The 27963-nt window shown below is 46.8% G+C and overlaps 1 protein-coding gene across 7 annotated transcripts in view; it reads left to right on the top strand.

Annotated features, from left to right (window-relative positions):
* The window catches only part of EVA1C (eva-1 homolog C), an 87697-nt gene that overhangs the window by 27763 nt on the left and 31971 nt on the right, over window positions 1-27963 (top strand). For 5 of the 7 annotated variants that reach the window (XM_074326071.2, XM_074326086.2, XM_074326075.2 and 2 more), the window contains exons 2-5: window positions 2691-2887; window positions 6169-6292; window positions 11629-11781; window positions 22506-22649. In XM_074326071.2, coding sequence (XP_074182172.2) covers window positions 2691-2887; window positions 6169-6292; window positions 11629-11781; window positions 22506-22649 — 618 coding nt within the window. The remainder of the gene's footprint in view (window positions 1-2690; window positions 2888-6168; window positions 6293-11628; window positions 11782-22505; window positions 22650-27963) is intronic. The other 2 variants (XM_019730179.3, XM_074326096.2) reach the window with 2 other exon arrangements.

The following is a 27963-nucleotide window of genomic DNA, read 5'->3' as shown; positions in this document are numbered from 1 at the left end:
GAAGGTCATATAGTTGGGATTATCCAGGATGTAGCCTTTGCAGACTGGCTTCCTACACGTAGCAATATGCATGTAAAGCTGTGTCTTTTTGTGGCTTCATAGCTCATTTCATTTTAGGGCTGAATGTATTCCCTTGTCTGGACAGAGCCATAAGTGTTTGAGGGAGGAATTGGACTGAGTCTAGAGAAAGTTTTACTGCTGAAGAATCTTCTTTGTGTGGGCATAGTGTTAAGACTGACATATTGGTGGGCGGGTCTCCCCTCCCTCACATGAGTGCAAAAGGGCCTGAAAGACGTCCAGTTAGTCCATTCTTTGCATTGAGCTTCTGCCTCCAGAATATCACTCTCAGAACATGAAGATGGAAGGCAGGGGGCTCGGCCACTGCCCTGCACGCATGTTGTGTTTTGATGTAAATGTCCCATGGAGGTCAAGTCCTGTTTACTGGAGACAGACTATATGACAAATAGATAGAAGAAAAGTAATGGCCCAAACTCAGCAGAGGTTTCCTTCTCAGTCATGTAACAGTCTGTGGAGCAGTCAGCTCTTCTCTCTATGACTCCAGGACTCAGGCCCCTTCTGTCTTGTGTTTCCACCACCCCAAGGACCTTATCATGATGTCTGTCTAGTTGGAGTAGCGCATGGCCTTTTGGACAAACCAAAAACATGAAACCAAAGTCGTGCTCCCAGAATGAACATTTTAGTCAGCTGCTCATCCAGCCTGGTCCTGATGAATGATGAGGTGATGGACAGAAAAGTTTTAATGAGCGTTTGAAGAGACCCGAGTATGGGAGTCCCAGCCTAGGGAGCTTGGAAGTGGGTGCTGGCCTGGGGGCAGTATCAGGGTGACTCTGAGTTCCCTGGTATGGCCATAACAGGGTGCTGAGGTCCCCCAAAGGGTGCTGGAACTTTCACAACTCATGGCTTTCTTAGGACCCACCTGTGTGTCCTGAAGGAAGACAATGGCCCACAGCCCGCTGACCACCGAGGCGTCTCTGCCTGGCCTCTTTGGGTGCCTGGCAGGAGACACAGTGAGAGCGATGACATTGTTCCGACGAGCAGGACCCTGACTCACATGCCGGCTGCCTGATGTCAGTTTTGCTGCTCACGCTAGACTTTGCTTCTCTATGTGAACTTCACTCCGGGTGACTGATTTCTTGGCCGTTCTTAGGATGGTCTTCGAGTGGGGGAAGGGAGTTGCAGTGAGAGAGCTAAGTTCTGGATCAAGTGGGCCAGTGAGCACTTCATCTTCCGGACACGGTGCCTTGGCAAGTGTGACTACCCTACAGCAGACCGTCTCAGCCCTTGTGGGACTTTCAGGGAAGCCCAGGCTGCTAGACTGGGTGCCATTGCCGAGAATTATGGTTCTGAGAAGATTTTGAAACCTTCAACAGGAATAATTTAAGCATGGCCCTCCTGCGTGGGAATTGGGGAGTTCTGAAACTGCCTTCCTCTCCACCCCCTCCTCCTCCTCAAAGGCTGAGGGCTGCCAAACTCATCTCCCACACACCTCACCAAAAAGTCCCTGGCTCCTCTCCCAGCCGCCTTGCGATTGACCTTCTGAGGTGCGAGGAGGAGGAAAGGAATCCACATTTTGGAGGAACCTTCCTTCCTCCTTTCTGAGAAGCAGTCCAGGCTGCCCACATCTGCCAGGCCATCTGCCCAGCTTCTCAGAGCCCAGGGCCCAGCACAGCCCATCCAGCCTGGTGATTTCTCAAGTCACCAGGGAGGCTGGGGTTGGGAGCCTGTATTAGTTTGCTGGGGCTGCTGTAACAAGTGACCACAAACTTGGGTGACTGAAAGCAACAGGAACTCATTCTCTCACAGAACCAGAGGCTTCAAGTCTGAAATCAAAGGTCATGCTGACTCTGAAGCTTCTAGAGAAGAATCTTTCCTGCTTCTTCCAGCTTCTCATGGCTGCCAGTCCTCCTCGGTTTGTGGCTCCATCACTCCAGTCTTCATATGGCCGTCTTCTCTCCGTGTCTCTTCTCATCAGATCACTCGTCATGTTGCATTAAAGACCTTCCCTACTCCGGGGTGGCCTCATCTTAACTAATTACATCTGCAACAGTCCTACTTCCAAACATGGTCACATTCTGAGGTCTCCGGTGAACATGAATTTGGGAGGGATACTATTTGACCCATCACAGAGCCCCACCATGCCCCTGCCCCCTGCCCGCAGAGCAGGCCCTCAGCCCGTGTCGGGTGCCCTGTCTGCTTTTCTCTCCAGGGCTGAGGTTCTCTAAAATAAAACGGTGCCCCCTCACTCCAGGAAGGCCTGGCCCAGCCAGTGGGAGATCAAAGAACACAAGTGTCCCCAGGACAGGCATTTACATGCCCAAGGGACACCCACACGGAATGGCTCCCGCTTTACAGAGATGCTTCAGGATGTCTTGGCTCCTGGCCAATCCCTCAGTGCTTCCTGAAGGGAAAGAGCCCCGCCAAGCTGTCCAACAGGCCATCCCAGACCAAGGAGTCCAGTCCAGACAGGCAAACTGACATCTGCTCCTTCAGCCCCAACCCCGAGACAGGTTTGGGATCCTCTCCACAGAGCTGCTCGGGAAGCTCTGCCCCACATCTTGCTGACTGATCGCTGATCAGCTTCTTCCTGGGGGAGCCAAGGTCCTCCCGCTTGGAAATCCGTGGAGCGGTGAGTTCCTGGGCCTCTTGTAACCTGGCTGAATATTTTCCAGGTTACCTAACCAAACTCCTGCAGAACCACACCGCCTATGCCTGTGATGGGGACCATTTGAATCTACAGTGCCCTCGGCATTCTACAATAAGTGTCCAATCGGCATTTTACGGGCATGATTACCGAGCATGTGGTACCGAGCAGCCTGCCTCCCAGAGGGAAGACAGCTCCACCTGTGCGGCATCCACCACGTTGCAGGTATTGCCTTTCGTAGGTGTCTTAAGATGATAAAATGGTTCTCTCTCTCTTTCTCTCTCCATCTCTCTCTCTTTGTCTGTCTGTCAGAGGGTGCCAGAAAAATGTATACACATTTGAAGAAAGGAAAAAAACTGTACTAAAATTGTAATACTCAATATACCATACGTGCCAAAAAATGTATACAAGTGGACACTTTGGTCAACATTGCTCAAGCAGTAGTTCTCCGTAATCAGAAGTGTCTGGACACTGATGGTAACCACTTTGAGCACCTCTTGTAATTGCAGAAGTCAAACGTGACTTGTATTCATCTTTTGTTATTGGTATATATTGAATATTACAATTTTAATACAGTTTTCCTTTCTTAAAATGTGTATACATATTTTTGGCAATCTCTGTATACTTGTGATTACATAGTTCACTCATAGCCAATCCAATCTGTGAAAATCCCAATTTATACAAATCACCAGTATTGCAGGATTAGCTATTATTTGTTTTTCAAAAGGATTCTTTACCAAAGAAAGTCTAAACAGAATTCCTACTTATTGGAGAGCTCCCTTACTGCACCTGCAGTACGAACGAATGCATTCACAGACAGACTCCTCGCTGAAGTAGAGCCAAGTATAATTGCGTTAGCCTTCAACCTCCAGGCCCACAGCTCCCATCAGGGCCCTACGAGCGAGGGAAGGCTGTGGATTTTTTAGTTGACTCCACAGTGATCCCTGTGAGGCAGACAGCTGAGGTCACGCTCACCGTCTTTGAGAATGCACTCGACGAAGGGAAATACTGATCGTTGTCTTTTGTTTTTTGTGGTTTTGCTTCTCTGGCTGTAGACAATCATGTTGTTTTGGTTTGGAGCTACTTCGGGCAGCCTCTGCAGACTCGTCCTTCTATGGATAGTACCAGGGATTTGGGGGGGTGGGGTGGGGTGGGCTGAGTCATTCTTTTTGTGGTTGGCATTAGGGAAATATTTGGTAGAGGAGGAGGTCCAAACAAAAAATGCAGACATGATTTTAGATTACTCATGGCTTTCAGCTGCTCGAGCAAGTTCTACTTCATTATCCCTGTCCCCTCAACGTTTTTAACTAGTTGGCCAGCGTCACGGAGTCCCTGGGCCTTGGATTCTTTTAGTGCCTCCAAAGTCCCATATGAATCCATTGAAGTCAGGGTGGGTAGAGCAGGTGGCATATTAGATGTCAGTTTGACTGTCAGTCGTAGGAAATCCGGGTAAAGATAAATTTCCTAAGAGGACTAAGGAGAAATGGAATTAGCTGTAACGCTGTGTAGCTCTCCCTAAGGCCCAGTGAGGAGAAGCAAAAATAGTATGATAATGTAAGGATTTCTCTACTTCTCTCACTGTTCATGGCTTTCATTCCAAGCATCATAGTATCTGGGCAGTGATGTGATTGGGAAAGATGCCACCTGAGGAGCCAAAATAATGTGTTTGAATGAAAGCCCTGGACATGGCTTCCGTACCCTGAGGAGAGACGGCATGCTGCCGCTACTTCCCTGCGTGCCTACCCTATTCCCGTTCTTTCCCCTTAGGTGCCACTCCTGGAGCCATATCCCTCTTGGCTTGCGCCATTCTTCACCCAACTGCCCTGCCCACCCACCCCTGGTACCCTGGCTGTCTGCTGCCCTCTTAGGTGCATGACAAGAACGTTGGCCAGCGCCAACAGGGTGACAGTGCCTGTTCTGTCAAAGTATGAACTCCTGGCAGCCTGGAGCTCCAAACCATGGCCACCACCCCCTCACCCTCCAACAGGGTGCCTGCCTCTGCCAGGCAGCCCTGAGGGAAGAGGGTGCTCCCATCACCAGGCCAAGTGAGCATTTGTGAACACAGTTCTAATGTTCTGAGGGTTTGTTTGCCAGAAACATCCCTGTGCATTGCTCTTTCGTCCAGAGATCAAGAGATCCTTTACTTTGTGTCTTTGGACCTGCATTTGGGAGCCGAGGCAAGGGGTTCCTCAGACCAAAGCTGCTTCAGGTGGGGAGAGAACAGGTTGACATAAGAACAGGTTGACGTCCACACAGGAGCACCTCAGCTGCTCCAACCCATGACTGAATGTCAACAGGAAGTCCCCTGTCTGCATTTCTCAGCTGTAACACAATTGAGAAACCGGCCAGCCCAAGTCCCATTCTATAGTTGTAACGCATAGAGCCCTCCAAGGGCTGAGTCATTTCACGATGACCCTTGGTCATGACAATGTGCTCTGTCATTTGGGGGTCCTTGGAATCTCCCTGGGCACTTTTCCTGATTTTATGCCCAGGGAGATGGGGTATATTATGCTGGGTCCCTGAGGCGATGGGTGAGACCTGTAGGGTCAGCATCCTTCACAGAGATATTCTGTGAGCTACTATGAGAACATGGCCACTCAGACGTGTGCGTGAATCTGTGTTCTATTCAGTCCAACCGTAATAAGTGGGTTCTTGAGAACACTTTCATTGTCCTTTAGACCTTGTGTTTGTCATGGGCCAGACTGGTTCCATTGGGGAGCTGGGAACTAGAAGATCAGCAGTGAGGTGCTGGGGCTTTCTGTGACGGGTGTAAGGTCTCCATGAGCATCCACAGGACAGACTCATTCACAAAAGAGTGAGTTGTCTGGGAAAAAACATCAGGAAAAAGAGAGAGATTTGAAGGAAAGCCTTTAAGTCAAATGCTCGACAGAGAGCCTGAGTATTCAACTAAAAAAACTGCTCCATGGAGAAGTGGGTTCCATGCCCTTGAGGCTGGGAATCAGCTTTTTGGTTTTTATTTGTTGGCCTGTGTTTGCATCTGGGTCTCCAAGGCCTCCCCACATGCTGAGATCTCCTGTGGCCTGTGTGGGGCTGTTTCTAAGGATGAAGGGCTATGACTCTGATACCTGGTCTCCACAGAGCTCTCTCAGCTTTAAAGCCAGGGGATCCTTCCCAGAAGGGGACTCCACACACTGATCTTGCTCATGTCCTCTGGAGCCTCCATGGTGCGGCACTTGTGACAAAACTATCAGTGTTGTTTCCAGTTGAGATGAATTGTAAGTGGGTTTTCTGATGGGGGTCTGGCACCTGCTGGATCACGTTTCTTCTTCAGGAAAAGACAGGGGACAGGGAACCAAGCTGATCACCCACGAGTGCGTGCTTTCCTCTCAGACACAGCTCATAGCAGCACAGAGGTTTCTGGGTGAGCGCCAGGCCAGGCAGACAGGTGTCCCTCCTTCACAGAGCCCAGAGCAGCCCAGGTGTGGGGTCTCGCAGACACTGAGTGTGGTTTACAAGCCTGTCCCTTTTCTACCCCCTCATTTTAGAAGGTGTTGGACGAATGCCAGAACCAGCGGGCCTGCCACCTCCTGGTCAATAGCCGTGTATTTGGACCTGACCTTTGTCCAGGAAGCAGTAAATACCTCCTGGTCTCCTTTAAATGCCAACCTAGTAAGTAACTGCTGAGGGGGTCAGTGTGTTTGGGGTGTGGGTTCCCTACTTCATTCACACCCCTGACAAAAGCTCTGCCAGTCGGTGTTCGTCCACCTTTGAAACACTTGTGAATAGGAGTGCCCCATCCTCCCCGTTTTTTTTAGTTTATGTGTATTTGAGTGTGTGTGAATGTGTGTGTGCTCACACACATATGTATTCTTGTGCATTCTTACAAATGCCTGAATTTTTAAAATCCTTCCTAACATGTAAAGCTCAGTTGTACTAATGCTAAAGCTATCGGGGTGGCCAGGAGACTGCAATTGCTTCTCATCAAAATGAGCGATCAGTTCTCCTTGTCAGGAAGTCATGTTACGAAGCCCACCCCCAGCTGACGGGCAGCTGGTTCTTCTCAGAGGGCCAATGGCACAGCTGCCTCCTGAGCCCATGGTTTCAGGTCTTTGTGACATGGCATCCTACTGTGCATTCAAACACACATTCGCACTCACTCACACATACACCCACACGTACATCCACTTGCACACACCTCACACTATCCCACACTCACAATGCACACACATAGACAGTCACATATACATAATATCACACCCTTACATCCTAATTATACACATGCGCTCTGTCACACATGTACTCACAATATACTCACGCCTACATACACACAATCACAAACACCCACATGCAGGTCTGAACTTTGCAGAACAGTCTACCCGGCTGCCCTCTGCTCAGGAATTTTCATCAACCCCTGTCCCCTTCAAAAGACTCAGAAAAATCACTTCTAGATCTCCCTGTTCTTAGTGGTCAGATCCCTCCCTCCCACTGTTGAATCTCAAAACTGACCACGCCCCTGGCCACGCCCTCGACTGTCCTTTGCTTTGCCTTTTCTTTCCCTCCCACGCTCCTTCTATCGTGAAAAAGATAACACTTTTTAAAGCAGCCCCCGTTCAAAATGTTAGCAGTTGGAAAAATGTAGGTGGTGGGAATGTGATCATTTATTGTGATACTCTCTCACATTTTCTATATGTTGGAAATTTTTCATGATAAAAAGTCGGGAAGGACCAGCGTCTAAAAGAAATAAAAAGGCCCTTGAGAAATCGCCAGAACCTCGAATAAGTTAGTGCTGGACCACAAACTTCTTACCGCGGTGTACGGTTAGGTCTCCACTAATTTCATTGCAGCGAGCACGTATGAAGCACCTACTGTGCACAGGTGTGGGGCCAGGTGGGATACGAAGAGAACTCACATCTTGCAGAGGCTTCCTGGATGGCGGTTCTATTTTTGGCAGTTTCCAATGCTCCTTCACCTAGCAAGCATTGACTGCGATCTTCAGTTAGCCAGTTACTTCTCTTTGTTTAGGTTCTAGGCCAAATATCACCTTTCTCCAGAGAGACAGTCTCAGATCAAAACAAATCTAAAGAAGACACCATGCCCTGCCCCATGCCCTGCCGTCCCTCTTTACGACAGCATCCTGTTTTATTTTCTTTAGGGCAGCATTACCATGTGCATTTACCTTATGTCTTTGTGACATAAATATTATCACACACACACGCACACACACCAGAACGTAAGCATCATAAGGGTAGGCCCCTGTCGTTCACCATCATGACCCCTCATAGTTGGTACTCAGTCCATGTTGATAGAGCATTTGCTCCACGTTCACCTAGCAGAGGCCAGGTACTATGCTCGGCTCTGGGGAAACACAGGTGGCCCATCCTAAGTAGCCAGATCTTACAGTCTAGTTGGGGGCTTGATGCTCACTGTGGAATCACGCAAATATATGCATGAAGGGCTTCTGAGGTGGGGGGGGGGGGGGTCCCGGCTTGGTATTTCACAAGTAGCTCAGAGGAGGAGTCCACAGGCAGGGGTTCAGGGAAGGCTTTCCCTGAACAGGCAAGTGATGATGGAGCTGAGAACTACAGGTGTGGGGGTTGGGGCACAGAATAATCAGTCCTTCCAGAAACCTGTGGCCGGAGGGAGCCAGCAAGAGCACTGGCCAGACTGCTGGAGCGGGACCCCAGGCCCTGACGGCCAGGGAAGGAGCTGGACGATCTTAGGACAGCATTTAAGCAGGGAGGGTGCTCACATGGGTTGTATAGCCCCTTCTGGCTGCCCCATGTATAACAGATTACAAGGGCAAAGCCTGTGCCTTAGTCCATTCTAACTGCTATAGCAAAACACCTTAAATTAGGTGGCTTATAATCAACAGAAATGTATTTTTCTCAGTTCTGGAGGCTTGGAAGTTCAAGATCAAGATGCAGATCCAGTGTCGGCCCACTCTCCATAGAGGGCTGTCTTTTCACTCTAACCACACGTGGAGGAAGGTCAAGGGCGCTTTCTCAGACCTCTTTTATGAGGGCAGTAATTCCACTCATGAGACTCCACCTTCACGACCTAAGCGTCTCCCAAAGGCGTCACCTCTTAATATCACTTTGGGCATTAAGATTTCAACATATGGTTTCAGGGGGACACAAACATACCTTGTGTAACCTGGACATTGGTGACCCGAGGCACTGCGGTTTGGGTGACAGCTTCTATTACTACAACGCAATAGCGGTGGAAGTGAGCCTTTGCCTACACTCGCCTGCCTCTTTTTCTGCAGCCCTCTCACCTCCTGAGACTCTTCTTCATGTCCCAGTTCCAGCACCTGCATGACACTCTGTCCAAAGGCTCTATGGCTGCACCCAGGGGTGTGTAGAGACAGCTCTTGTTTTGTGCATCTCTTCCCAGCTCTGCCTGGATGCTTTGAAATCTGCCATGATGGGAATAGTTACACCAGGGAAATTGGCAGGTGCTACCAGTCAGGGCTTGTTCGTAGGTTTGTTTTTTGGAGAGCCGTTCTATCAGCAGTCTTCACTAGAACCTTCTTTTCCCTGAGAGTACATTGTGCTTTACCTCCTCCCTAAATCTCATCCCTTTAGAGAATTTTGCCTTCAGTGAGGTTTTGGATTTAGGCAGCTCTGGGTTCACAGTTCTGTCTGCGGTGTAGCAGTTGTGTGACCTTGGGCAGCGTATAAAAACTTTCTGAGGCTCCCAACTCAAGGGCAAAAGGAAAATAATGCACTTTCTGCATTAGGGCCATCATGCTGTGAAGATTGTAAAAATACAGTGCTGTATGTAAAACGCTTAGCACAGGAACTGTCATGAAGGTGAGCTCAGTCATTGGTAGCTATTATTCCAATATGCAGATGAAAGTAATTCTTGCTAAAGATCTGAATGACAGAAAGGCAGTGATGGTTGGAGGGGTGGGGTATAGTCTGCCCTGGGTGTAGGCAATAGCAGGGCGCACTGTCTTTAGAGAATTTAAAAACACAATAAAAGTGATTCAGTATCTGTCTACGTGGTTAAAAACGCCATGCACTGGCAATTGTAAATAATGCCGGTAACAACATCTTCTCGTCATGGCAGATGGCTCTCCCCTGCCCATTCTCGAAAGACCACTGCTGCTATGCAAATGCGTGTATGCATTATTAAAAAAGAATGAATCACACACATTGCCCTCTGACTGGGAGAATTAGCGGGGAGAATTTGATACTGTTGTCCTTTCAGCAGAGTTGTGGCTCTACCTTCACCCAGGCTTCTGTCACTCTCCCCATCGAAATCCACGGGGGTGTTGGAGACTCACTTCTGGAAAGCTGCCCACACTTTTTCCCATCTGAGCCCACTGAGCACTCTAATCCAGCCCTAAAACAAATTCTAGTTCTCTAAGAAAAATAGCCATTAAGTTAGTCGTCTCATTGTTTTTAGAACCCAGAAATGTCACTCTTAGGTGACCGTGAATTAGCACATTCCCAAGGAACCAAGTGACTCAACATGACACAACAGTAACCCCAAGCCTGTAATGTGACACTCCCAGCCCCTCGGTTCCAAGAGATGATTTGCCCATAATCTGGGGACAGATCACTGGAGGCCTTGCCCGCGGGTGTTGAGTTACTCTGGGTGAGGTTGGCTGGTATCAAGGCTACTTTTAATGAATGGGCTTTAATCCATCAGAGAGATGGGGGCTAATAAATGCATTTCATGACATGCCTTAAGAAAAGAAAACTCTTATAATTACAAAACAAATTCAGATAGAGAAAAAAAAGAAAGGAAGGAAGAAAAAGAAAGAAAGAAGCCATTCCTGTTCCAAGTGCCCAGTTTGCGGAGATCAGGCTTGGTTTTCATCTGCCTTGTCCCGTCCTCCTTTTTGGCGCGCTGTGCCCCTGGGAAACATTCTTAGCATTTTTTGGTATTCTCCTAGGTGGGAGGGCGCTGGAGCTCTTTTGGTGTGTCTACCCACACCCTCTGTGCTGCACCAAAGGCCATCATTCCTTCCCGGCCTTTGAAGTCAGGCAATATTTCGGTGTTGGTAGGATATAGCGTTTACTCGTAAAAAACCCTGGAGAACTAACTCTTACCAGTGCGGATATGACTCACCCAAAGGAACCCTCCGATGTCAGGGTCAGACTCAGTGTTCTTTTCATTTAGAAAAAGAAAGCAGAACTTTTCTTGGCTCTGAGTTTAAACTGTCACATTAAGATTCCAGTTAGTGGGTAAAGGGCATTCTACACATCGGCTTAGTCACCGACTACCTTTTCCCTCTTCTGCTGGTTCCTCGTGTATGTTTGGATACTAGAGAGCTGTGGGTTTTGCAAGCGTTTGTAACCTGGTTTCTGCTCTGCACCTTTCATTAATCTTGAGTGTCCCCATCATCGTCTATTAACGAACTGTGCCAAGGTTTGCCAGCGCCAGAGCTGATGGTAATCTGGAGAGCCTAAGACATTTTCCTTTGTGCCGCCCCAAAGGTTGGCCTCACTGCGACTTCTCTGTTCGGGGGAGGAAGGCATGGGAATTTACACGTTACAGGAAAGTGTGATTTATATTTGGAAATTATTTTCTTCCATGTTTTAAGTTTGGGGCTTTAAGTAAGCTTCATGAATTCCAGGATCCAAAGGTCCCACCAGCCACTAATGTTTGCTGCTCACGCCTCCCTGTAAGCCTTCAGGTGGGGCTTTCAGTTTGGTTTGATTGCAGCCCAAGGAAAGGAAGACAGTCTACATTTTGGCCCAACATAATGCAGACACAACTGAAAACAAAAATCTTTTAAATTATAAAATGGTGTTTGTCCTTACTTGTGTGATGCACTGTGATGCTTTCTGAACTATTATTTATTGTCTAAAATTGCTGGTCACAGTTCACTACACTGATTTCACGACCCATGAATGGGCCACAAATGACAATTTTAAAACTTTGGTCCGAGCTGTGTCAGGGCCCTGGGATCAGCCTGCACCAGACTTGAGCTACAGTCACTGGTTCCTTCTGAGGGAAGCTGATGGTGCTGCCAATTTTTGTTTCTGCTTCAGATGAATTGAAAAACAAAACCGTGTGTGAGGACCAAGAGCTGAAACTGCACTGCCACGAGTCCAAGTTTCTCAACATCTACTCCGCGACCTACGGCAGGAAGACCCAGGAGAGGGACATCTGCACCTCAGAAGCAGAGTGGCTGCCCCAGTTTGGTACGTGTCTTCATGTGGCTATCATCAGGGTGCTGTCTGAGTGGATTAGGGCGCTGGCTCCCCAGGGAAGGGAATTAGCGGGAAAGTCGAGTGCTGGGAGGAACCACCCGCCACGTTGGGCCTGCGCCTGCCCCGCATTCCTGAATCCGTCCATTGTTCAGTCATTCCACAATGAGTAGTGATTGAGCACCTGCTGTATGCATGGCCCTGTTCTAGGCGTGGGGGAGTATTCAGTGACCAACACGGAGTCTACATGGAGCTGATCTTCCAACAGTGGATGGGGAAGCGATGAGAAAACAGATAATAGACGAGCTAATATTTCATAGGTCAGGTGCAGATAAGTGCTAAGGGGACCAGCACAGGAGGGAAGGGAGATGGGGAGGCAGGGGTGTGCTGCAGAGAGCCACAGTGTTGTGGACTGACGGGCACGTGGAGCAGAGACTTGAAGGAGGAGAGGCTGCAGACACCAGGGGAAGTTGTCCAGGTAGAGAGAAGAGCCAGTGTGAGGCCCCAAGGCCGTGTTCAGTGTCGAGAAGAGCTCAGCGAGTCATCCTGCTTAGAAGTCTGCAGTTCAGACCTAAGAGATGATGGCCAGGATGCAGGCCTGAAAGCTCCATCCATCAGCGTAAGTCAGCCAATATTATTATTATGAGTCAAGGTTCTCCAGAGAAACAGAACCAAATATCCTATATATAGGGAAAGAGTTGATTTCAAGGGGTTGGCTCACATGATTGTGGTAGCTAGCAAGTCTGAAATCTATAGGGCAGGGTGGCAGGCTGGAAACTCAGGTAAGACTTGATGTTCCCTCTTGAGTCTGAATCCCACAGGGCAGCACTCTGGAAACTGCAGGCAGAATTTCTGTTTGCAGCCTTGAGAAAAATTCCTTTTTTCGGAAAAAGCTCAGTCTTTGCTGTCAAGGCCTTCAACTGATTGGTCAAGGCCCACCCATGCGATGGAGGATAATCTGCTTTACTCAGAGGCTACTGATTTAGATGTTAGTCGTATCTTAAAAATACCTTCACAACAACATCTAGACTGGTGTTTAACCAAACCACTGGGAGCTATAGCCTAACTAAATTGACACATAAAATTAACCATCACACACCCCGATCTGTGATGGTAAAACACACTACCCTCCATCTTACCAGAGAGAACAGGCCCTTCTGTGAAACAGCCCAAGGAGTTAAACTTAATTCATCAAAATCTAAAATGAGCTCTTTAATGTATTAAATTGCTACAATGTACTCATGGATCCCTTATGAAATTAAACATTAATTTTAAAATGAAATTCATGCATAAGTAATATCTTGGATCTGAAAAAAAGAAAAGAGTATAAAGTGACCTCACCACACAAGCAGACTCTCAGGCGAGACTCAAGAGAGAACAAAAAGGGAGTTCACAAGGCACATGTGCCACCCAGGTCCCCCGCCCAACGTGCTGGGAAGGAAGGCCCTTCTGTCAGGATGGCGGAGGGTCTTTTGAAAGGCAGCCCTGGAAGACCACACACAAAGACAGACCAACATGGGCATCCAGCTGCATTTCATTAGATCTGGGGGAGAGGGCTCCTGTCTTAATAAGCTCGGCTGCCAAGTGGAGCAGATATGCCTTGTGCTGGTGGCTCCTTCTTAACTATCAATGGCACCACCCTCTGCCCCCTGCCCCAGTGAGTGCCCTGTGAGTTCTGAAATTCTGTTCCCATATAACATCTGGTGTGTTCAGAACGTCTCCACCCCCTCCTCCCTTGTTCCTACCACTGTGTTAGGTCAAGGTGCCATTGGCTGGTCACTACAGGAGTCTCCCTGCTCCCAGGCTTGCCTTTCTCACCAGGGTGGCCGGAGGCAGCCTTCTAAAAGGCACATTTGCTTATGGCCCTTCTGGGCTCCCCATATTACGTAGTCTCCTCAGCTCGATGAGGTACCCTTGCTGATCTGACCTCTTTCTGCAAAAAGGGACTCTACTTCTACATATTGGGATGAAGCACGCCATTTTTCAGGCTTACTGAATCTAACTTAGCTGCCTGTGTTTTGGGAGGTGGCAATAAGTAGCATTGATTTTAGCTGTTCTTTTGAGCGGACAGACTTGGTAGGCCAAGTAGGTCCATCTGTAGGCTGGATGCTTTACATTCAGTAGACCACTGCCTTACGTCTCTGCGAAGTTGGATGGGCATTAGGTTTAAAGGGAAAAGTAATCAGCCAAAGAAAATGTTAGCAGACACCATGGCTGAGGGACCGGTTTCTGTAGAATTTGAAGAATCCTTAGGTCAGCCAGCTTCTCTAATGCCATGAATAACCCTTGTTGACACAGGAAAGGTCAGTGAAGGGAAGACTGTGCCCCTTGCTTAGCTGTTCAGCTTTAAAAGCTTAAGCCCTGGCAAAGTCACATGGCAACGACAACCTGCTCGTCCCTCTCCCCTCCCTTCCCGCCTGTCAGTCAAGTGCTGCTGTCCGTTGCCCCTTGAGTACTTGTGAGGTTAAGGATCACGCTCTTCTTTGAGTTCATGAACCAAATGCCAGGGTCCTCGGGCCCTGTGCTCTCAGTGGGAAGAGGCTCAAAGCAAAAATGAAAGGGCCCTTGAGTTCATCTCATCATCTTGAAGGTGCCCAGTTCATCTCATTATTGTGAGGGTGCCCAGTTCATCTCACCTCCCAGTTTCCCACAGAAGCAAAGACTCTGGCTCACCTCTCAGGTTAGCATTGAAGGCCAGAATCATGCATGCCTGCGTAAATACAGACCATTGGCTGCCCCTGCTGATACATGTTCTGGATCCTAAGAAATTGTTCACTCTTTGGCCCAGGTAAACTGTGCGTGAAGGTTTTAAACTGCACTTGACATGTTGATCCCCCCAAATCATCAACTGATCTCTCTGTATAACCACATTTTAATATCACCCACCTGAAAAACACACTCTTTTGACGTCCTGTCTCCCACCAGCTACCCATCCACTTGCTCAGCAAGTCCACTGGGCTCTCCCCCAACGATGTATCTCAAATGCAGCCACTTTGCTCCTAGCCCACTCTGGGCATCTCTGACCTGGACCATCCGAGTCACCTCCTGACTGGTCTCCGGCCTTCCCTCTCCCCAGTTCCCTCCTTTCCCTTAGTCCCTTCTTCACTGAGCAGCCAGGGAGATTTTATTTAAGTCAGATCACTTCACCCCCTACTTAAAGCTCTCCACTTTGCCCATCATAATTAGAATAAATCCACTCTCCCAGCTGTGGTCTTGCCTCTTTCTCCTCCCTCACTACCTCTGGATTACTCCACGCTCGCCCATCCCCTAGAGCCCTTCCTTTGGCCTGGAATGTTCTCACCCACATCTTTGCATGGCTAGCTCCATCGCTCTATCCCATCATTCGGGAATCAACTCAGATGTCACCTCAGAGAGGTTCTCCAGGGCACCCTGCCAGCAGGCTCCTCATCCTGCAGTCCCTCTCGAGCTGTCCTCCTGTTTGATTGTCTTCATAGCCTGGAAACAGTCATTTCTGTGCATGTGGTCTCTCTCTCAGGGGGAGAGGGGGTAAGCACTGCAGAGACTGTGTCTGTCTCTTTCCTGTGGATTTCCCAGCAACGAGACCAGTGTTTGGCTCTGAGTGGGTGCCCATGTGAATCTGGAGATGCATGAATGAATCAGAACCCCTCCTTAGTGAGGCGCCCCCACTGGGCTTCTGTGGTGGATGGTTGCCGGCCCGGAATGTGGGCCTGGTGTTGTCACAGCTTCCAACCTCTCATGAGATGCTGGAAATCCGTTTTGTTTGTTTGTTTTTTTTCATGTGAAATGTTCCAACTTTTAAAACACTGTGTGAGCCAAACAAAACATGCTTACAGGCCACATCCGGGCCATGAGCTGCCAGTGTGTGATGTCTGCTCTACGTTCCCATTACCACTGCAGCTCAGCCCCGTCGCTTTGAAGAAGGGAAGGGCTATTTAGTCCTAGCCCCAGACACTGGCGTAAACTTGGCAGGATGGTTGCCTAAGGGCCGAGGGTCAGGTCTCACCGTGGGCCTCTGAGAGGTCATGTGTGGGCTTGGCCTCTTGTGTATAAAAGCTAAAGTCCGCTGCAACCCCATGTGCTTCTGAGCCTGGGTACCCATCGCCAGCACGTGTGGTGAAGACCAGCGGGGCCTCGGTGAAGCTCCCTGTGGTCAGGAAGCACACCTGGGTGGTATCTAGCACTCAGATACTGAGGGAGTGCATTTCCAGTTCTTTTTCAAAGATGATTATTATGATGACTTATTGTTGCACAAGCACCGTAATAACATTTAACAGAAATAAGAAAAAGATTCTGCCACAAATTTTACCCACCCAGTGGAAGGAGTTTTATTTTTCAAGATCTCTTCCATGTCCAAGTTCCAAGTTTTCATTTTTCACCATCTCTTCTATAGTGTGTGAACACAGGACAATTTTATATGATGGCAATTCTAAAGCCGATCCATTTGAACTTTACTTTTATTGCTTTAACTTTATACAATGGGTGTTCTTCCTTGTGGCCAACAAAACCCTAACCATGTCCATCACTTGCTAATAACTTGTTAAAGGGATATATTATAGTACATTATATACTTAGTCATTCCTGAATACTGGATTATTTCACTGTTTCTAATTTTCAAATATTACAAATAATGTACAATGAACTTGTGCTTGTAGTTTTTTCTTTCTTCTGGATTATTTCCTTGGGATAAATTCCCAGACGGCTTATACCAAAAGCGATCATGGGCATATTTACAATTCTTCATATGTATTATCACCAGGGTTCTTTCCAAAACCTTTTTGCACCTTTTGTACCAATTTATAAGTGTAAACAGTGATATACAACTGTGGGTTTCCCTGCAACTTTGGCAGCATTGTGTATGGTTGTTCTGCATGCTTCCAATTTAATAGGTATAAAATGGTCTTTCTGGATATTCTTTTATTCGCCTTTCTTTGAACGTTAATAACCTTGAACATTTCCCCATGTTTTTGTGGTTATTGTATTTGATATTGTGTCTTTAGCTTTTGTCCTTTTTTCTGCTGGGATTTTTATTTTCTTCATAAATTTTTATGAGCTTGTGACAGAGCAGAGATATGACGCCTTTATGTGTTTTTTTTCTGCTATGAATATCCCACCCCACAGTATACTTTTTTCTGAACTTACAGTTTGGTTTGTTATATAAGGCTGATTAATTATTTGATTCTATGTACTTTATCTGTTGAGTAAGTTCAAGAAGAAGGGTCTGAGTGGCAGTGGAAGGGGAACGCCCTTGGTGGAAGTCAGGGCATGTACACATGACCCCCCCAACCTCCTCCACCCCGCCACCTCAAGTTCATGGTGTGACACCATCATGCTTCCGTAAGCATCCTCAGGGATGCCTGAGCCTGGCTCTCAGAATCTCCCCTAGTGGAACCTAAGCTCTTACTGGACATTCCCAGGGATGTAAGGGTGCCCACAGCAAGGCCTCCACGTCTGGGCCTAGAGGAGGGCGGGCAGAGCCTTTGTATTCTTGTGCGATGCCCCAGGCTGGTCCATCTGGAATGCATCAGGGCAGGCGAGGCCATGGTGAGGCCTTGGTCACCCACCACACCCTGACCTTGAATAGTGTTTCCTGGCCTTTTCCCCATCATCACAAACAGGAAATTATATATTTTTATGTCACTGTGGCCTTAAAGGGAGGCACTGCTCAATGCCAAAATCAAGAGCTAAGGGAAGCCTGGGGGCCTCCAGCGTACCTGTGTCCATTCACGGTTCAAGTTGGGAAGTTCTACAGTGAAGATGTGCTTGGCCTCAGGGTGCAAAGGTCACCGAAGCTGGGCTTCTCTTCAAAGCCCTTAGACTTTCACTGTCAGTCTCCTCCAGAACTTCCCAACTTATGCCACTGCCCAGCCCCAAAGCCTCTCCCAGATTTTAGGGTTTTGTTACCCTAGCAACCCACTTCCAAGTATCAAAATGTGTATTTGTTTTCTATTGCTATGTAGTGAAATACCCCAAAATATAATGACTAAAAGCAAAAATGAGTATGGTTTCTGTGGGGCAGGAATTCAGGGGTACCTTAGTTGGGCAGTTCTTGGTTAACGTCTCATGGAATCTCGTGAGGTTGCAGCTGAGACGTTGGCTCTGAAGGCTGGACTTTTAAGATGACTCACTCGTGTGGTGGGCAAGTTGTTGCTGGTTGCTGGCAGAAGGCCCGGTTCTCCCCACATGGGTCTCCTGAGTGTCTTCAGGACATGGCAGCTGGCTCCTCCCAGAGTAAGTGATGCTAAAGCATGAGTGGAAGCCGCAGCCATCACCTCCAACTTACTGTATGGGTCACACAGACCAGCTCTGATTCCTTGTGGTAGGAGACGGCACAAAAATATGAATTCCAGAAGGTGAGCCATCTTGAAAGCTGTTACGTGCTGAACTGTGTCCCCCAAAAATTCCTATGTTGAAGTCCTTACCTCCTGTACATCAGAATGGGACTGTATTTGAAGACAGGGTTTTTAAAGAGGTGACTAAGTTAAATTTAGGTCATCTGGGCACTAATCCAATATGACTGGTGACCTTATATAAAAAGAGGAAATTAGGACATAGTTACACACATGGAAGATCATGAGAAGACCCAGGAAGAGGATGGCCACCAGCAAACCAAGGAGAGAGGCCTCAGGACGCACCAAACCTGCTAACTTCTAGCCTCCAGAACTGAGAGGAAATACATTGCTGTTGTTTAGCCACCCCATTCGTGGTACTTGTTGTGGCAACCCTGGCCAACCAAAACAAAGGCTGGTAATCACAACTAGGAAATAAAAGGGAAGACACACAAGACTGATGACCAAGCCAGCTGTGAGGCCATCTTTGAAAAATGACATCTTACTGCCACGCAGGTTCAAACATAGATCTGGTATCTTATCTTGAAGGTGCTGACCCAAAGCTATTTCTGAAAGATCTAGCAAGTCAGATCCATCAGAACTTACATCTCATCTAGGGGAAGAAAAACTGAAAGGAAGGCATGAAAGTGATTGTTCTTTGCTGGTCCCAAAGGTACACCAGTGAAACCACACAGAAGGTAGTGAGCTTTCTACAGACCGTGGCATGAACTGCAGGAAGCAGGGCCTCAGAAAGATCCCCTGGCTGGGCATCTACTGTGACATGACATTTCCTGCTGCAGTTATGTTTTCTGGGTGGACTCCTGGGATCCTACTATTTTCTTAATAAGAGAATAAGAAAAACCACCCAATGGGCCTCAAAGGCTGGGCTAAGGCCATCCCAAAGCCAAGTGTGGGCAGGCCTGGGCTTTTCAGCCAAAGATCTAGGTGCCAGGGGCTCCCATTGCCAAAACAGTCACTTAAGAGCAGTCAGCCTAATTATCTAAGTAAGCACAGGTTGCAAAGAGCGATTAACTTCAGTTTCAGTGTTAAAAAGTAGCCAAAACAATAAAAATTAAATGGTTGAATATCTTGTTATCACATGTATTGGGTAAAGGGTAGTTTGCCAGGAAGAAAGGGTGCAAACAAAATCAGCCTGGGAGGGAAATAATCACTTTTTAAAAAAATCCTACAATGGTTCTGAGCTCAGTGTCAACAATGGTTCAGAGCTCAGGTCAGACCTGAGTCAGACCTGAATGACCTGGGGCCTCTTGCTGAAAACTCGTTTACTGTGGGTTCTTTCACTCTCACCAAGACAAATTCTTTCACTCCTAGAGTAACTGCAGAGGGCAAAATGTGGCTCTGTAAATCACGCTGGTCACAAGACCTCCTGGGTCAGAGAGGGTTGGGGTCTTATAAATGGGAGTTGTTTTGTTTTGTTTTGTTCTTTTCCTGCCTCTGTTAGCCTTAAAAAATATGGTCAGGCACATCTTAAGAAAACCGAAGATTTCTAAGGCACTCTCGTATAATTCTGGTAGGAATGTGAATTAGTATTACTTCTTTGGATAACAGTTTGGCATTATGTATCAAAAGCCTTATTATTTGGAATACCCTTTCACAAAGCAATCTACTTCTAAGAATTCATATGGAAACTATCATGATTGTGTACAAATATTTAGCCCTAAGGAGGTTGCAATTATAGAACTGTTTATAATATTAAAAAACAGAAATCATCTGAATGTCTGCCAATAGGGTATTGTAAATAAAGCTGGTACATCCATAAAATGAAAACTATGTATCTCTTTAAAATGTTAAAATTTTCACAAGGATTTGAATAAACAGGAAAAAAGTACCACACAATGTGATATATACATGATTCCATTGAGGAAGAAGGACATTTACACACAGAAAAGTGACTAGAAGGATGTTTTTTTAAAAGTTGACATTTTTTTACTTGATGGTGGTATTTACCAGGAATTTTTAATTTTCCTAGTTTTGGCTTATCTGTGCTTTGCAAGTTTTTAGCTACAAGTATGTATTTATTTTGTAACAGAAAGAACAATAATAGATACATTTTAAGACATCAGACTTCTGAAAATAATTTTATAATTCAGACTGTTACTTCTTCCCAATGCAGCTAGCTTACCCAGAAATCATACATCCCACAATCAGATTTCTTGAGATTTAAGGATTTTTTTCAATTGATAAATGTGCTCAGCTAAGAACCCCAAATAACAACAAGGCTCCTAAAGACAGCAAAAATAGCTGCCATCAACACTGCACATCAACAAAGCAATATAAAAATAAACTGGAAGAAAGTTCAAAGGATATATCTTTACTCCTAGATAAACTTTTCATGGCTCTTGGGGCAAATTGAGTTATATAAAACAATAGTTTAATATTACATTTACAAAAAAAGTCACATTTCTGGAAAAAATTGCCTCAGAGTTTCTCATATTCCAAAACGGTCTTCTGTCTAGACATGCATTTTATTTCACTTTTCAAGAAAGTTCATTTTATGCTCCTTCAATTCAAAGCAATGTAAACTAACAAAATCGATAGGGAAAAGAAAAATAAAACGCCTCTTCTCCATCAGCCAACAATAACCCCTGCTACCGTCTTGGCAATTCTCCTTCTAATCTTTTTTTCTTCTACACAGAGGTTTGGAGCATATATAAATAAATAAATAAATATATATATATATATATATATATATATATATATATATATACATACATACACACATATAGGTAATATAAACAACATATTATATATTAAATAACCTATTCTATATTACATAAACAACTTATATAATAACATATAATGTACCCCATATATATGTATCATATATATCATATATATACTAAATACCCTATCTCATAGGATTGTTGGGAACACTAAATCAGTTAACATGCAAGTGCTGAGAACAGAGGCTGTCACAATGCTAGCTGTTTTCCTAAGTGAACGGAATTTAGCAAGGTCTCTAAAATTCTCTCCTCTGTTCTTCAAGCCCGTAGCTCCTCCCAACCTGTGTTACTGAAATTGCTCCCAAACTGATCTCCCTGCCTTCAGTTCCTTTTTTCTCCCCGGGTTTCCTGGACACTGGCCCCAGAGGACAATTGCATCCGGCCGTTTTTTTAGGTTCTCTCTTGCTTGCAGAATGAAGTCCAATGTCTTTAGCTAAGCATTCAAAGGCAATCTCAGTGTAGCTCCCATTTACTTTTCCAACTCATTCTCTATGGCTTGCCTGCCCACACCAGCTATGCCAGCTCATGGTCAGGCCCCTGGATTCCTCTTACGTGCTTCTGACCCACTTGCCTTCATGTTTCTACCTTCTCTCTTACCTGCCTTTACCCAATCCATGCTCTTTCTCCCATGACCAGGCCCCTCTCCTCCATAAAGCCTGTTTTGACCACTCCGGTTAGTCCACAGCAATCTCCTCTGCCTCTGACCCCAGCACCTCTGATCTGGACCATTCACTGCTGACACTCACTCCCTGTTTCACACTATTAGACATCAGATCACACGAGCGGGTTTTGTCCCTCCAGCTCCATGACATGTCCTGTGAACGCAAGGTAGGCTTCTTCTGATGTGTTTTTCTTTTTTTCTTTTTTTAACTTTTCAGTTACATTTGACATTCGACATTATTTTATATTAATTTCAGGTGTGCCGCATAGTAGTTAGACATTTACATAATTTACGAAGTGATCCCCCCAATAACTGACTTGGTTTCTGGCAGTACTTAGCACAGTGCCTCATCCTTCGTGTAAGTTCAATTAGTATTTACTAATTGTGAAGACATTGTGCCAGGGTGCCGAAAATACACATGTCCCCAGGTGTATTAATTTCATTCATTCACTCATTCATTCATTCATCAGTTATTATTGGATTTCTACAGTGGGCCAAGCAGTGGGAATTAATGATAAACAAGATAGAAATCGTCCCTGTCCTCGTGGCACTTATGTTCATGCACGGGAAATGGATTCGCAACATAAACAAATAAATACAGTATTTCGAAAAGTGGTACGGGTCATAAAAGAAATTGGAATCTTCATTCAATGTTCTACATATTTTGCCTGCTCTGTATGCAGGGCCAGTTACATAATTTGTAGGGCCTGGTACAAAATGGAAATATAGGGCCCCTTGTTCAAAATACTTAAGAATTTCAAAATGGAGACAGCAGAGCATTTAATCCAGCTCAAGGCCTTTCCAGCTCTTGCCCATGAAGCCAGCTCCCTTATGTGTTACTTAGCCCATGTTGGGTGCTTTCATGAGATAGAAAATTATCAGAGAACCTGTCTCCATGACATTTGAAATCCAGCCCAGTATATTATTTACAGAAAATAACAAGCTATGTGGTGGCCATATATGGGACGCAACATAAAATTTTCGATGCTTTTTCCTGCCTTTCAGACTGCTTGTCCTACTCAGCTTTGCATGTATTGTCCAGGAGGTGCTACGGGAAGCAGAGATGCAAAATTCTTGTCAACAATCACCATTTTGGAAGCCCCTGTCCACCAGGAGTGAAAAAATACCTCACCGTCACCTATGCATGCGGTAAGAATAAACCCTCAACAAGCTGTTCAAAGACACTGCCTCCTCGGGAGGCGCTGACCACGTGAACAAAAGGAGTTGCCTGCAATAAGCCAAACGACTCTACTCCTGAAACTGGTGCCCGACCACATAGTCAAGAGCCCCTTCTCTAGCCTTTATTGTTGTTTATGACATTTGCATCAGATAAGCAATAGAATTTTCTCTGGTCAAAATTTGTTTTAAAAGCCCTTTTAGCAATCAGATTGGCAGCCCATGGGAAGAATGCAGAAAGAACAAAGGAATGGGGTAAGATTGATGTCACTGAGAAGAGTGATTTTAATCTGGGTTCTTAGGAGGCTCTAAAATTTATGGGTATGTCATGCAAGTTCACAGAAGTATTGTTTGGCTCCCACTTTCCTGCCAGTCCTGCTTTTAGGCCCTAAATGACTAACTCTCTGTGCTGCCAACAGCCATTTCATCTACAGTCAACAGATCAAATGCTTACCCTAAAACAATGAAATATTACATGACAGCATTACTTTGTTTTCCTAGTGTCTTCAAATAAGAAGCTGAAATGCCTGGTTCGTTAGGTTCCAATTTTCCAAAACTACCTAAAAGGGAATCAACAGTTAATTATTCTCTGAGGGAAGGTGGATTTCTAGTTTATAATCCTGACACATGAACTGTTTGTTTTTCGAAATTAGCCTAAAAGCAGAGGGAGAGCAAAGAACACTATAACTGAAGCACCCAACAGCTGTACTCATGGAAACCCTTTTTCACGCCAGATTTCCCTAGACTTTTTTTTTTTTTTTTTGGGGGGGGGTAATAGCTTTATTGAGATATAATTCAGAGATCATACAATTCACCCATTAAGCATACAAACAGGTGGTTTTAGTATAGTCATAGAATTGTGCAATTGTCACCACAATTAATTTAAGACTATTCTTATTACCCTCAAAAGAAACCCTGCACCCCTTAGCAATCAGCTCCCAATTCACCCCCCACCCCCTCCCCAGGCAACCACCAACCTACTTCTGTCTTTAGGATTTGCCTCTTCTGGACATTTTATATTAATGGACTTGTACAGTGGGTGGTTCTTTGCAGTTGGCTTCTTGACCCCGCATGTGTAGCATGTGTCAGCACTTCATTCCTTTTTATGGCCTAATAACATCCTGTTGCATCCCTAGCCATTTATACCCTGAGCTAAACATGTTATCCTCTGTGATATCAAAGCTGTGATAGGTACAATAAAGTGACTACATGAATGTAGTCCCACAATAATGGCGCCCTAACATACATTCCAGGAAGCCCGATTTTATCCGCCCTCTCAGGCTTCGTTCCGGCCCCAGTGCCCAGGCACCCACGGGTAGCAGGCAGCCCTGCTGGCTGAGGTTCCCCAAGAAGCCACGTGGACCAACCTGAATTCCGCGTGGTTGATGTCCAGGCCTCTCCCGCTGAGTGTTGAAGGAGGAGCAGGACTTCAGCCTGTAGATAAGGTGAATTTCCTGCTGTGTCTGCAAGGATGCAGTGAGAGCCATTTCTGAGCTGCGACTTCTCTGAGTGAAGAGAAGGTAGATTTCAGGGCCTGAGGGTCATGAGTTCCAGTTCAAGTTTCTCCTCTCTCATTCACTCATTCAGCACATTGCGGGCATGTTCTGTGTGGCAGGGGTTGTGCTGGGCACTAAGGATTCAACAGTTTTTTTTTTTTTTTAAAAAGGCATGGTCCTTGTTTCATGGACTTATGAGTTGGGGAAGAGAGACAGACTAAGTAACTAGGTAAACCTATGATTCCCCATTGTGATAAATGCTATTTTGGAAAAGGGCAGGTTACTGTGAGAGAGGATAAGGGTGCAGGGGCCTCATGTAGCTTTGGGGAGGGGGTGATGGTTTGAGAAATTTTCCAAAGAGAACCTTACCCTGGGGTGAACTCACAGCTGTGCGCCGATGGGGTGGGTGGGTGTGAGCTGGGAGCCAGTGGGCAGAGAGGGCGGGGGCAGCCATGCAGAGGTGCTGCGTGGGAGAGAGGACTTGGTGAGGAGGAGGATGGCATGAGTTGGCACTGGAAATGTCCAGGGCCGGATCCTGTGGGGTCTCGGGAGGGGGTGTCAGTGGAGAGTTTTCAGTAGGGAAGTCATTCCATCGTAACAGTTGGACGCTTAAAAGACCCCTCTGGCTGGAGGGTGGAGAATAGGTTGCAGTGGGATGAAGTGGGAGACCAGTTAGCCGCAATGGGCAATGAGGACTTAGAGGAAAGTGGTGTTAGTAGACATGGTGAAAACCAGCTGGGCTTGAGAAGTGTTTGGAAAGCAGAAACACATTAGAGATGCTGAAGAGACCTGACCTACTGGAAAGGATGGGGTCCAGAGAAGGTGAGAGGGATGGGATTGACCTTTGATAGGAGAGAAGGATGTTCCCTTGTCATCACAGGGGGACAAGTCCTCTGGGAATGGATCAAGGGAGGACTTGCAGCTCTTCACATGGCCTCTGGCTTCTCCAAATAAGTATGAGATGAGGTCTCAGCTGTGAGGACTGGGGGGAGCGGAGTGGAGTGTAAAGAGACGAGAGAAGGTATGAAGTGAGTGCCGTGGAGGCGGGAGCTTAGTGGTCAAAGTTCTTGGGGGCACGAGTCTGCCCGATGGTGTGTTTCCTTCCAGCAGGGCCCAGCTGCTCCAGACCAGGCATGGAGAGGAGGGGTCCTCCAGGCTCCCTGGGCAACGAGAAAGGAGGAGGCGAGTTGGGTGGTCCCAAGGGAGTGATCACAGTGGTGGACGGTGGAATCATCGGGGAGAAAGAGGGAGGTGCAGACAGGAGGGGCTACAAGGTGAAGGGCAGGTAGGAGGTCCGCGGGTGAGGTTGGAGATTTGCAGAGGGAGGCATCTGAGTGAGTGCCCTGAAGACCAGAGGCTGGGGTGCTGGTGGTTTGCATTGTGGTTTCAGATGTGGGCCCATGGAGGAAAGGGGGGCGCTGAGCGTGTCCTTTCCTTCTCTCTGGGACAGTTCTCCCTTGTCCATCAGAGTGGTCCTCCAGGAGTTATTCCCGAGGGACAGGGTGATTCGCACTGTGAGGCAAGTTCTGTGTCCTCCCCTCCACCCTGCAAACAGGCACCTGCTAAGTCACTTCTGATCACCTTCTAAGTAGTTGACATTGTAAAAGTATTTTCTTCCTGCCAGCTAGATCTTCAGTGTGAAAGCTGAATCATTCAAAAAATGATTTGCAATATCTGCATGTCTTAGAGATCACAAAGTGGGCATGAAATGTTTTACATTTTCAAAACCTTCTCCCCACCAATGTGGACGTCGATACGAAAATTCCAGAGGATGTCAAAAATTAATTTCTAAGTCAATGTGCCTTAGGACTCTTTGGATGTGAGTGAAGGAACCAATTCGAGCTGCGGTTGGGTGGGAGGAAGCCCGTGGCTCGAAGAGCAGCTCCAGAAGCCAGGACACGAAAGCGAGGCCTCGCCAGAAACACCAAGGGGGTGGCCGTCATCCCTTGTGTGTCTTCTCTGCTTCTCACGGCACCTCTGCTTCCTTATTCTCTCTCTTTCTCGCTCACTCTCTCTGCAGACAGCCTTCCTGTGAGCCTGGGCGGGACGGCATACAGCCACCCCCACAGCCCTGAGTGATTTTTATGTTACAGTTCTAACAATGTGAAGACTGGCGATCTAAATTCCAAATTTCTAACAGAAAGCTATTTAATGGACTGAGCTGTTTATTTAAGTGAAGGCCTGGATGGGGGAGGGACAGGCAGAAGGACAAACACCTGCAAACACCTGGAGGGGCCTTGGGGGGCAGTTACAGCTTGGCTTGGCCCTAGGGCAATGGGGAGCTGAGGAAGGATTTTCTCGGGCGATGTAATCAATTTCATTTTTAAAAAGAGCACTCCTCCTGTTTTATAGAGCTGCATTTAATCGTGGCTCTCTAATCAAAGCTCTCAGCTATTAGGCTGGGAGGAGAATGTCTGCATCTTTGTGTACCCTCAGGGGAATGATTCAGGCTGTGTGGCCTTTTGCTTTTCGAACTGTAGGCACTGCTGGCTGATGTCAAACTGCTCAGAGGTCCCAGCACCTGGTCCCTGATTGGGCTGGGAGATGCATCTCTTGAGTACTTTGCTTTAATGCGTAGCTAAAAGAGGCCCTCTCCACTTTCCCTCCCAGGCGTACCATTTGGCCACACTTCTTGGACATGCTGGATTTTAGGCTTTCCTCCTAATAGGACAAGGAGACCTGCTGAAATCGGCCAGCTGTCCCCGTCACCGCTGCAGGGAGGGCACCTCTCCATACCCACAACCATAGTCCAGGAGGGCCATCAAGGCAGAGGCCTGGGGCCGGCACAGCTCCTCCCAGGAGATGAGTGAGGCAGACAGATAGTGCCAGGATTTGGGGACAGGAGGGATGGGGGTGCCAGGATTCGCAGGTGCTCATTCAGACTGGGCCCCTGTGGAGAGGGAGGAACAGTTACACAGAGATCATTTTTGTCTCTGCTGTGAAGAAGTCATCTGGGCCCTAAGGTCAGCCTGTGGACGCTTCTTTCTTAAAGTCTGTGCTGACTCAGGCTTGACACAGGAATTTTATTCAGGAATTTAAAAAATCATAATAAAAAATTCAAGGATGGGGGCCCTGCCCAAATTTAGAGACCATTCAAGTCCATTATAGTCATCATCTCTGGTTTCACCTAAACAGACTTGAGAGGAACTGGCTGAGTGGGAATCACTTTGCTGTCTTTACAATCCTTTAAAATAATCCTTTATCCAGTTCCCAAAGGCTGAGCGTCCCACGGACATTACGGCATCATGGAAAGATCAAGGGCATGTGTGAGAGAGACCAGGAGATGCAGTTTTGCCTCAGAGGTGAATGGCACACCCTGAGCCTCAGTTTCCCCATCTGCTGGAATGGGAATGATGCACACCTTCACAGGGTACCTGTGAAGATGACACAAGATGCACTGTTTAAACACCAAGCCCAGGGGCCGGCACATGTTAGGAGCTCCATGAAGAGAGGGCTTTGCTAGTGTTTTCACAAATGTATCTAAAGTGGAGAGGAGTGGGTTTGAGGAGTGGTAATAAATCACACCCCAGGCCCCAGCTTCATTCTTAAAACAAGGAGATGTAAGAATTTGACAAGTATGTTGATACCTGTTGTCTTTTCAAAGGTCCTAAAAGATCCACTTATTAGACCCATCTTCACGTGGTAAATGGGCAAGATTCCTGACTGAGCCTATATCCCACGCAGGCAATTTAATCTCTTGAGTGTCCAGTTATGGTGCAAAGCTCATCCTAAAATGCCCTTTCTCTCCGAGCAATTCCCCTTCCTCGAAATGTAAAGCCTCTGGCATTTGC

Source organism: Rhinolophus sinicus, chromosome 17 (assembly GCF_057876585.1).
Source record: "Rhinolophus sinicus isolate RSI-liver-muscle chromosome 17, RSI-T2T, whole genome shotgun sequence".
NCBI lineage: Eukaryota > Metazoa > Chordata > Mammalia > Chiroptera > Rhinolophidae > Rhinolophus > Rhinolophus sinicus.
Note: the sequence above shows the minus strand (reverse complement) of the source record. Positions and strands in the feature narration are given on the sequence as shown.